The sequence below is a fragment of the Poecilia formosa genome, unplaced genomic scaffold, assembly GCF_000485575.1.
Source record: "Poecilia formosa unplaced genomic scaffold, Poecilia_formosa-5.1.2 Scaffold4, whole genome shotgun sequence".
In the NCBI taxonomy this organism is placed as follows: Eukaryota; Metazoa; Chordata; class Actinopteri; order Cyprinodontiformes; family Poeciliidae; genus Poecilia; species Poecilia formosa.
In genome coordinates, this window is record NW_006799943.1 from 1757991 (window position 1) to 1769861 (window position 11871).

Sequence of the window (11871 nt, forward strand, 5' to 3'; positions counted from 1 at the left end):
TTTCTGGAAGAAAGGGTTTTAATTGTTCTAGTGGCTTTTATTTGGTAGTAAATTGACAAAAAAAAGTGAGTAATGAGAGAAGGGGAAGACTAGGAAGCGAACCCACAACAGCTGCATTGAAAACTAGAGCTACATGTGGCTTGTGCTTAACCCCTGCGCCACCACAGTACACCCTGCCAGTAGTATTACAAAACTCAGATTTCTATGTTAATATATACTTTACACCGTTCTGCGTTAGATTAACACATTCATAGTGTTAACTTTTGACAAAATACACTAGTGTTGAGTAAGTCAACACTGATGTGTGTTTAATTTCAACCACTGAGAGTGTTGATTCAACTATATCACAAATGACGCTTTCAAAAGTGTCATTTCTATGCCATCCAGAGTGGACCAATATAGACACTGTCAAACTGTTGAATTCAACTCTGTAGGAGTTGAATTCCTACAACTCCTGCTGTGGATGCAAATTTGCTGTGGATGCAAAATTAATATTTTTTGGAAGAATCCTGTAATATTTTAACAAAACACAAATCCAAGAGAGCTTTGTAAATGCTTTATTTGCTTAAAAACACACTATATAAAGATACTGCTGTATTGAAAATGATTACAAAGTGTCCAGAATTTATGACTCTTCAGAGTACCTGTACTAGTTTAGTTTTTCTCATATCATTGGGCAGCATTAGGCATGGGCCGGTTACAGTTTAGAAAAATTATAGTTTCAAAAACTTCAAAACTGAGAAATCCATTCTTCTATTCACAATGGAGTCATTTTATTAAGTGATTGTGACCTGAGTTTTGCTAGATCCACAAAGATCTTTCAAATGGAAGTCAGACCTCCAGGTTAGCAAGAACACAGAGTGAAGAATACGACGGTGTGTCAGATCCATTGAAGATAAAACAAATGTTTTAAAAAGAAGTACATTTCCACCAACAACTTGGAAATTTTGAGACTCATCTCTGAACTTTTCTATAAGAAATAAGGGAATTTCTGAGCTTGAAGCTATAAATTTGCTAGAAAAGTTGAAAATTTGAGATTCATCAGAAATGTTATATGATGTTAGATGTGGACATTTCTGAGTTTCAAAAGACGATGTTTGACTTTTGAAACTCAGAAACTTCCTCGATTTTTCCAGATTTCTAAAAGTAATTAAAAAATTACGTGGAAATTTACTCCTCTTTCTTTTCTTTTTTCCTCCTATGTACAAAATGCTCTGATCCGGCGTGGTAGAAAAGCTAGTTGTAGGAACCCGTGGTCTGTTTTTCCTTCATCCTGGTCGTGTGTTCTGATCCGGACGGGTCTTCCTTACAGTACGGTGCACTTCCTTCTCCTGGGCTTCTTGGTGGGCTGGGGGCACAGGACCGCCCTGATGGCTTCATCGAACACCGTCTTAAGGCCGCGCTGCGTCAGAGCAGAGCACTCCAGGTACTTCACTGCACCTGGTTTCAAACAGCAACACAATCCAACTATTAGCATATTCCTCATATTGTTCTATAGGCCTGTCACAGGAACTAGTGTTGCTGGATGATAAATTGTGTCGGTAATTATTACAATAAATGATAATATTATTATTTTGTGGACATTTTCAAATAATATGTTGATAATGGCAGAATAATGCATAGTTTGCCCTCTCAAAGGGGAACTTTGAACTTGAACATACACACACGCACGCACGCACACACATCTATATGAAAAGCCAACTTTGCTGCACATAAATCTGATTTTATTTCATTACTATTATTATTAAACTTATTAAACTTGGTTAAATATGGCAATGGTTTTGAAAGAAAGTGAACCAAATCCTGTTTTATAACAGAATAAAATTGTTCAACTGAACTTAAAAGAAGTAAAGAAAACTTGATACCTTTCTTTTAATACAGGAAACATGAAAATCCTTTGAAAGTTTAGGATCTACAATGAAAAACATTCCTTTCCTACAAAAAAGAAAAAAATTGGACCTTTCAATTTTTATTTGTTTTTGTCTGGCCCGTTAGTTCTTCTGTAGCGCCTAGATACATTTAAACACAAAATACGAGAAACAAAAACTGACCGATTTCTTTTGCCATGGCAAAGCCCTGCACAGTGGTGATTGGAGTCCGTTTCTTCTCCACCAGAGCTTCAATGGTCTCACTGTCGTTCCTCAGGTCAACCTTGGTGCCCACCAGGATAATTGGGGTCGTAGGGCAGTGGTGCTGCAGCTCTTGAAACCACTGCAGAAGAAAACAGGTTGTAAATAGCTCAGAAAGAATAAAAAAAAAAATCCCTCCACCTTTTGGTATCTTAAATGTTCTTCTTATGTCTAAAACCGAATATAGAAATGTAGATAAATTTTATTTCTCAAGTAGACGTTGGGTCGTGTCAACGACGGCCCTTTTTTCTACTTAGTTGTGAGCAGATGTGACCATCTGGCCTTGTTGCAGAGAGCAGGCTGTTCTTACCTTGGCACGAACATTCTCGAAGGAAGATGGACCAACAACAGAAAAGCAAAGCAGAAACACGTCCTAAGATGGAAGGAAGTAAAATAAAAAATATTCATAAAATCTTTTAACACAAACTTTTTACAGTTCAATGTAAACTATTGAAAACTCTGTTGGACTTGTACTGAATGGAGTGTTTTGCAAGTAGTTATGTTAAGGCTCTTTAACATTTTTTGTTTTTTACTTGAACATGTATTTTTGGACAATATGTGCTACAAAGCAACATGTACTGTGTTAGAAAAGAAAGTATAGGAACAGTGGTGCCTGAGTTTATTTAGCTTCTGTAGCCAAGGTTCAGATTGCCAAGGTTGTCCCGATGAATACTGAGGTGTTTATATTCCTCAACCTCCTTCTCTTCTTCTCCCATGATGGAAATAGGATTTGATCTAATCCTGCTCCTCCTGAAATCAACAATTATTTCCTTTGTTTTGTTTACATTTAAAATGAGATGATTGCTCCCACACCATGACACAAAGCGCTCCACCAGCTCTCTGTACTCAGCCTCTTGTCCATCTCTGATTCACCTGACAACTGCAGAGTCATCTGAGTGATTCTGTAGATGACAGAAGTTGGACTTGTGTTGGAAGTCTGAAGTGTAGAGAGTGAAAAGGAATGATGAGAGTACAGAGCCCTGAGGTGCTCCTGTGTTACTGACAACTCAGTCCTTCAGTCTCACAAACTGTGGTCTGTTAGTGAGGTAGTCATAGATCTAGGTGATTGTTGAGGCCTCCACCTGAGTCTTCTGGGGTTTCTTACAGAGCAAATCAGGCTGAAATGTATTAAATGCACTAGAGAAATCAAAGAACATGATCCTCACAGTGCTGCCTGCTTTATCCAGATGACAGTGGGTTTGTTGAAGCAGGTGTATGATGGCGTCTTCAACTCCAACTCCACTACGATTAGCAAACTAGAGGGGGTCCTGACATGAGACATGCGACTCATGAGGGGGTCCTGACATGAGACATGCGACTCATGAGGGGGTCCTGACATGAGCTTGTCTGCTTACTAAGGTAAGCAGACAAGCTCATGAGTTTCTCCAGGACTCTCCAGGAACTTCATGATGTGGTATGTCAGGGCAACAGGTCTATAGTCGTTGATGACTGATGAAAATCAGTTTTCTTCGAATCAGCCAGCATGTCTTCGGTCTTCAGAACTCTTGGGCTAACACCATCCATACCTGCAACCTTGTTCCATTTTAGTCTCTCCAACTGCCTCTTCACTTGACTTCTAGATACAGAAAAGTGAGAGAGGAAGGGAAGAAAAGGCAAATGGAGCATCAGCATCTCCTGATTTGGTTGAAGGCAAACTTGTGGAAGTAGAAGAGTTCATAACTGAGGTGGAATATAGGACATGTGAGGTCTGATGGTGTTCCCTCTTCACCAGGGGGTTTGTATTCAGAGGAGAGAAGAACAAGATTATGATCCAATTACCCCAGAGGAGGTCTTGGTTTGGAGATATATGTATCCTTAACATTAGCGTAAAGCAAATCCAAAATCTTGTTTTCCTGGGTGGAGTAGCTGACAAACTGGTGAAAAGTTGGCAGAGTTGAAGAGGCATGATTAAAATCACCAGATATTGCCACAAATGCATTGGGGTGTTGTGTCCGTATGTTGGCAACAACAGAACTGATGACATCACATGCATTATCGACAAGAGCTGAGGATGTAATGTAATGAACTGCCAAAATGAACCCTTTTGGTAAATAATATAGTCAGAAACTTACTGCCAAGAGTTCAATGTTTGGTCTGCAGAGACGACACTTCACAGTAACATGTCCTGGGTGACACCATGTGTTGTTAACAAACACTGCTAATCCACCTCCCCTCTTTTTCCTGCTGCTCTTTAAATCTCTGTCTGCTCGTATAGTCAGGAAGCCTGGCAGAGAGATGTTGGAGTCGGGGACACAGTCCTACCATGTCTCCATAAAACACATTATGCAGCGTTCCTTATACTCTTGCTGAGTCCTTGTCAGAGCTTGAAGGTCATCCATCTTGTTAGCTAATGATCTCACGTTGCCCTTGGCGATGGTTTGAATTTCCTCCTTCCCTCTCTTCTCTTTGCTCCTGCTCTGCATCCATGACGCCTCCTTTTTGATTCCTCTGGGATTTCAGGCTTCAGCTGTGGCATTGTTTGAGCTGCTCCCTGTTGTAAACAACCCTGTTGCTATGGTTACGCATCAGCGAGCAAAAATATGAACAATATCCAATATCTGTCAGTCTATGCAATATCCAAAAAAGAAGAAACGATTGTCCAAAACAAGCTATTTTCCTCCAATAAGGCAGAAATGAATATTAAAAAAAAAAAAATAAATAAAAGCCAGAGCTACTCCAACATGCTGCCAGTGGAACAGTTCTAGAATTATGTCATCATGTCAGTAATGTCAATTATGTCAAAAGGCAGTAATCATTATGTCCAATAATGATAAACCATTATTTGACAATCAATCATAAATCGATTATTTGTTTGCATTCCTACTTGCTACCACTAGTGTGAGCAGACATACTGAACATACACCCACTGTCTGAGGGTAGGACAGAGGTCTGAGTCTGTCATAGTCCTCTTGTCCTGCTGTGTCCCACAGGCCCAGTAACACTGGATTCCCATCCACCATTACATTGGCAGAATAACCATCAAACCTGGAGGAAAACAGCAAAACGTTAACTTTCAGCGCAAACTGTCTTTGACATAGTGTTCCACTTATTCTCTTATACTATATCTCTGTATTTGCCTTGTTTACTCAAACTTTACCCAGCTCTCTACTGAATATGAGCACATCTGGTCAGAAGTTGTCGTGGTTTGTGCTGCGTTGGGCTTACACTGTGGGGATGTATTCTCCAGGGAAGGCGTTGGATGTATAACTGATGAGCATACATGTTTTACCCACAGTCCTGAGGGGAGAAATAAGACAATAGTGAGAGTTATAACTTAATAAGAGTGTCCTCTAATGATGACTGACCATTCGGATGTAGTAAAATTATGGAACTGTCCATGTTTGTCTGTATAATACCCAATGGGTTATACCAATCAAATTGATTTATCAACTCATATTTTCTTCTTCAGGTGAGGAAAGAAATTATTGTAATTCTCTGGTTTTTCTGCCTCACATTAGGAGTCTGTTTACAAGTGTTCTCCTTGGTGAGTGAGAAGGATACCAGTCTGCGCTCTCAAGGAGGGAAGGTTCTGATTTGGCCTTTTTCCACTAGTAGTAACTACAGTGTATGACTCGACTTGTCTGTCTGCAGTTATAGGGTTATAGGTTAGTCACTGTTGCATCTCCAGTCCAGTCTGTTGTCCAGATTTCTGTTCTACAGAATTGCTCTTTTATATCAAGAAATAGTAAGTAAAGTAAAGTTTATTTAAAATCACAAAGCGCTGTACAATAGAAATCGACCTTACAACCATACAAAACATGAGCGTGGAGCTCTTAACCGAGGTAGGTGGGTTCATTGTCAGCTTGTTGAGCTTGGTGCCATAGTTCACCTTAAATTTTATTTTTAGATCCTGAGGTGTTCAGGACTTGGCGGTGGATTGTTGTGTGGTTTCCCCCCTCCCTCCTCCTGCCGCACCTGGTCTAATTGTCCGTGGCGCAAGGGGAGCACAGCCACCCCAACGTCGTTGTTTTGTCTTTACTTTTGCTTCATGCCTTTTCAGCTGGGTGTCATTTACCCAACTGATGATTTATTCTTTATTTTGGCCAGGGTTCAACCGTTTATGGTGAGTCCCCCTATTATTTTTCAGTACGTTTATTTACAATTTGTATTTTTTTATTTTTTTCTTTGTTTGCATGCAGGTTTAATTTGTCAATTGCTTGCATGATTTGGTTTAGTTTGTTCAGTGCTTTGCATGTTTTTTTTTTGGTTGGGTTGCAGTGTTTTTTTTTTGTTTTGTTTTTGTTTTTGTTTTCTGCATGGATTTTTTTTTGTTTAGTTATTAATTTTTTTTTTTTTTTGTTTTGTTTTTGTTTTTGTTTTCTGCATGGATTTTTTTTTGTTTAGTTATTAATTGGGTTTGAAAACAACTTGCTGCTGAAGAGCTGATGTGCAATATGTATTTTGTGAAGTTTGTAAACTGTCTTCTTTAATGCATATATTCTATTGTTGTAGGCCTATTTTAAACTTTTGGAAAAAATAAATTATTAAATTCTTTTTTTTTTTTTAAACATTATGATCCACCTCTCTTTGTTGTCCCAACCTGGCGTGGCCTTTTTGTAGATATTAGAAGTTGAATAGTCCTGGGGCCAAGATCTCAGGTGGCGTTGTTGGAAGTAATAATTTAAATGTAGACGCCGCTATTGCCACATGAAGAACATACAAGAATTTTCCTTCAAGTCTTGTTTACAAAGACTGGAAATGGTTTTGGTTTGTAGCAATGCAAACATGCTGAATTTAAACACAAATGATGTTTGAAATAGCACACTAACTTTGAATCTAGCTCAAACACTGAATAAAGTTAGAATAAAAATCTAACTTACCCGTCTCCCACCACCACGCACTTAATGTTATTCATCATATGGTGAGTTAGCCTGGACAAATTAACAGGAGGTAAAGTAAACCAGAGTCCTTGTGTTGTCTGAAGTGTACAGCAAACTAAGTGAACTGTTGTGGAGTTTCTGGTTTATGTATTGTTACAGGAATGATCAGTTCCTGTAACCTGTTGATTTACCGTCAACAGCCTGAGAAATCTCTGGAATTCTGACCAGCTGTTGCTGCTGGTAAAGGTGACACACCGAATTTGGCATTTTCATTAGATGTCAGTTCCAATCAGCAATATATGAATGTGAGAGATGTATTACTAAGATCAACAAATGTGGCCCAATGTGTGATCAGACTCCATGATGTGAACATGTTGATTCTGTGTGGCAATTAATTTAATTTTTCACTTTCTATCATAATACACTTTTCTTAATCCAGCCTAGATTTTATATTTTTTAGTAACTGATTACTGGGGGAGTAACCAGTAATCACTTACCCCCCCCAGTAACAACTCTTTTAAGAAACTTGAGTAACTATGAGTAACATTTCATTTTTCCTTTGAGATTAAGTATTTTTGAGCTCAGTTTGTTTCAGATGGATTCCAAACTACAACTTCCATTAAAGACTCTAAAATGTTGTTGAAAAAGTGACTCTGTAGGTTTATTTTATTTATTTCAAGCATAATAGAATAAAATCACACATGAACAAGGAATGCAAAATACATTTTTGTACTACAATAATATGCTTTAAAAGGAGTAGGAAGGAGTAAGGAACATATGAACTCTGACCTCAAACTCATACCATATTTTCAGATGGACTCATTAAATCAAATAAAAAATAAACATGGGTTAATTAATGTCCCATTTTATTTGGGTTTACATACATATATAAATATACTGCTCAAAAAAATAAAGGGAACATTTCACTTTAATTTTGTGTGTGGCTCCAAATCCAGGCCTCCATTGGTTAATAAATTTGATTTCCATTGATGATTTTTGTGTGATTTTGTTGTCAGCACATTCAACTTTGTACAGAACAAATTATTCAATGAGAATATTTCATTTATATATATATATATATATATATATATATATATATATATATATATACCCACACTCATATGCATTAGCCTCAATTTACATACACATTAGTGCTATCTCTCACCCATATTTCTATATCATGTAAAATGACCTTATATTAACTTTTAAATTGTATTAATTTTTGATTTTGGTTTACCTCTTCATTTAACTTGTTCCATAATTTTACCCCATGAATTGAAATACAAAAACTCTTGCTTGTTGTTCATAAACTATGAATCCTTAAACTTGACTAACCCCTTAAGTTAAATCCCCTTCTCTGTCAGAGAATGTTCTGGATGAGCTCAGGTAGCAGTTTATTAGATGCCTTAAACATAATTTGAGTAATTTTAAACGTCACCATATGTTCAGATTTGAGAATTCAGAATAAAGGGTTTGTGTTCTCATAAAAACTGACATTATGGATGTTTCTAACAGCTCGTTTCTGTAGGATACTCTGTGGCTGTAAACAAAATGATAAATATGGCAAATATGGCAAAATCAAAGAGTTATATAGAATGTGAGATTATTTAGTAAACAGAATATGTTTAGTTTCTGCCAGGACTGAAATGTTTCTACATAGTTGATTCTGTAAATGTTTAATATGAGGTTTCCAACTTTTGTCATCTATTATTACATCAAGAAACTGATTAACATATACCCTTTCCAGAGTTACACCTTCTGACTGAACTAGAATTTGAGTATTTTTTGAAACAGTTTAAAAAAAACATGATTTTAGCCTTCTCCAAAGTGATAATTTACTATTATCAAACTGTTTCTTTAATTCACTGATTTCTGAGGTAAGTTTTTACCAGAGACCAGCAAATAACACAAATTTTAATACATTAGACACTTTGCTTATTTTGTTTATATGCTAATTAAATAAAACTGGTCCCAGTACTGACCCTTGAGGTATTCCACACACAATCCTCAGACAATCGAATTCAATATCTCCCATCTTCATAAATTTTTTTCTGCTCTGTTCCCAGTTTTCTTTTAGGTCCGACCTAAAAGAAAACTGGAAGCAGGTTTTGTCACCATGTTTGTTGAAAAATAAATCACATCCTTAGTCAGTTTGAAAGGACCAAAGCAACCAGAAAACAGGAGAAAAGGACAGCTGGACATTGTTTTCACATTAAAATGAAATTTCACATCTTCTCTGTTTCTAAAGACAATGATTTTTGTGGGAATTCTGACTCATGGTCCATATGGATCTCCATAAGAGTTTCTGGACTTTGGGGGGCAGCATGACCATTCTGATGGCTTCATCAAACACAGCCTTGAGGCCGCACTGCGTCAGAGCGGAGCACTCCAAGTACTTCACTGCACCTGGTTTCAGCACACACACAAAAAATTAGTTATCGTATCTATACATCACATTATTCAAAAAATGTATGGATGGATTTTGTAATCCATTGTAATACTTTTTTATTGGTGCTTCACCAATAAAAAAGTATTACAATATGAGGTATTATACCTTATAGGCCTAATTGATATCATTAGAGCTGCACAATATATCTCAAATATTCATACCACACTGTAGTGCAATAATTATGGACTAACATATTCTAAATGTTCTGAACTTTCTTTCCCATTCATGTAATGCTTAGCCTGTCAGACAGAGTCACAACAGACATATCTGACATTGACTAAAATGTTAAAAGTCACAGTGATGGAAGAACAGATGAGAAAGAGAGGAAAGAAAAAATAGGCAATATTTACCAATATTAAAAGAAAAGTTCACTAAGAGACAAGGGTGTTAGATGGATAAAATTATTACCAACATAATTTTCTCAAGATGGAAAACATTAAAGACAACACAAATTTTATTAGTATTTTAACAAACAAACTTTTCTAATAAGTAGAACCACACACACACACACACACACACACACACACACACACACACACACACACACACACACACACACACACACGCACACACACACACACACACACACACACACACACACACACGCACACACACACACACACACACACACACACACACACACAGGTTTGTGTGAGAACTTTCCATTGATTTCCATTCATTTCTACAGCCGAATCCTAATCAAAACTCAATTCACACCTCAGTGCTAAGATTAACCCCAAACCTAAGAACAACGTTTCTCCTTGTGGGGTCCGGGCTTCGGTCCCCACAACAAGCAGTGGGTCCCCACAATGTAATTATGAGTCAGGAAAATGGTCCCCACAATGCATCAAATACATGGGACACACACACCACACACATCTATATGAAAAGCCACCCAAATCATCTTTTATTTCATTTATTAAACTTGGCTAAATATGGCAATGGTTTTGAAAGAAAGTGAACCAAATCCTGTTTTTATAACTGACAATAGAATTGTTCAACTGAGCCTAAAACAATTCAAAAACTGTTTAATACAGAAAACATGCAAAATTATTTTAAAGTTTTGGATCTACAAAGAATAACATTGCTTTCCTACAAAAAAGGGGAAAAAAATGGACCTTTCAGTTTTTGTTTTTGTTTTTTTTTTCTGGCCCGTTAGTTCTTCTGTAGCGCCTAGATACATTTAAACACAAAATACGAGAAACAAAAACTGACCGATTTCTTTTGCCATGGCAAAGCCCTGCACAGTGGTGATTGGAGTCCGTTTCTTCTCCACCAGAGCTTCAATGGTCTCACTGTCGTTCCTCAGGTCAACCTTGGTGCCCACCAGGATAATTGGGGTCATAGGGCAGTGGTGCTGCAGCTCTTTGATTCACTGCAGAAGAAAACAGGTTGTAAATAGGTCTGAAAAAATAAAAACATTTCTCCGTCCAACGGAGAAATGTTACAAAAATAGAAATATAAATTAACTTTATTTCTCAAGTAGACGTTGGGTCGTGTCAACGACGGCCCTTTTTTCTACTTAGTTGTGAGCAGATGTGAACATCTGGCCTTGTTGCAGAGAGCAGGCTGTTCTTACCTTGGCACGAACATTCTCGAAGGAAGATGGACCAACAACAGAAAAGCAAAGCAGAAACACGTCCTAAGATGGAAGGAAGTAAAATAAAAAATATTCATAAAATCTTTTAACACAAACTTTTTACAGTTCAATGTAAACTATTGAAAACTCTGTTGGACTTGTACTGAATGGAGTGTTTTGCAAGTAGTTATGTTAAGGCTCTTTAACATTTTTTGTTTTTAACTTTAATGTGTTTTTTGGACAATATGTGCTACAAAGCAGCATGTACTGTGTTAGAAAAGAAAGCATAGGAAAAGTGGTGCCTGAGTTTATTTTATAATCGTGTTATAGACTGGAGAAACTAATATATTCCAACCTCTGTCTTTACTGTGGCTCCCCTGGTCATTACATTGTGATCTGCCCGGTCCGGCCAAAAGCCAGGGCCCACCAGTAGACTCGGGGAGGCTGGCAGGCCACCTTAAAAGAAACGAACAATCATTTCCTCAACTTCTTGCCACACTGTTTCAAAAATGACTTACTCAGTCTGTCAGTTCTTGTTGATTGCATCCTGACCAAAAATGAAGCCGATAGGTCAAAATCCCAAGGAGGAGTTTGTTAAAGTTCGAAGTGTGTAAAAGTGAAAAATGGCCAAAATTTGCCCTTTGACCCAAAATGGCTGCCTGCCTGTACCTCCAGGAGGCTTTTTGTCTTGATTTGGGGGGGCGGAGGGGTCTGCCTACATACCGAATTTGAGATATCTACGATCTGCAGTTTGCCCTTTCTTGCGCTAGAGAACCTGTAGAACACTTTGGCCATGACCACTTGCGGTTTCACTGGAATCCCAAAATTTTAGTTGGGGACAATTTTGGGTGAAGATTGCTGAGGTTTTGAATATGTCAGAAAAATAAGAAACCC

The 11871-nt window shown here is 37.6% G+C and overlaps 1 protein-coding gene across 2 annotated transcripts; it reads right to left on the reverse strand.

Annotated features, from left to right (window-relative positions):
- Positions 1-1188: 1188 nt before the first annotated feature.
- On the reverse strand, positions 1189-7131 carry LOC103143077 (ras-related C3 botulinum toxin substrate 1-like). 2 transcript variants are annotated; one of them, XM_007559488.2, is made up of 6 exons: positions 6950-7131; positions 5295-5366; positions 4997-5114; positions 2440-2502; positions 2052-2211; positions 1189-1440 (listed from the first exon to the last, which is right to left on the reverse strand). In XM_007559488.2, exons 1-6 carry the CDS (start codon positions 6985-6987, stop codon positions 1307-1309), a joined length of 585 nt encoding a protein of 194 aa, XP_007559550.1. In that variant the 5' UTR covers positions 6988-7131; the 3' UTR covers positions 1189-1306. The 2 variants fall into 2 exon arrangements, with proteins under 2 accessions (XP_007559550.1, XP_007559542.1); XM_007559480.2 differs by having other exon boundaries at positions 4991-5114.
- Positions 7132-11871: the final 4740 nt, after the last annotated feature.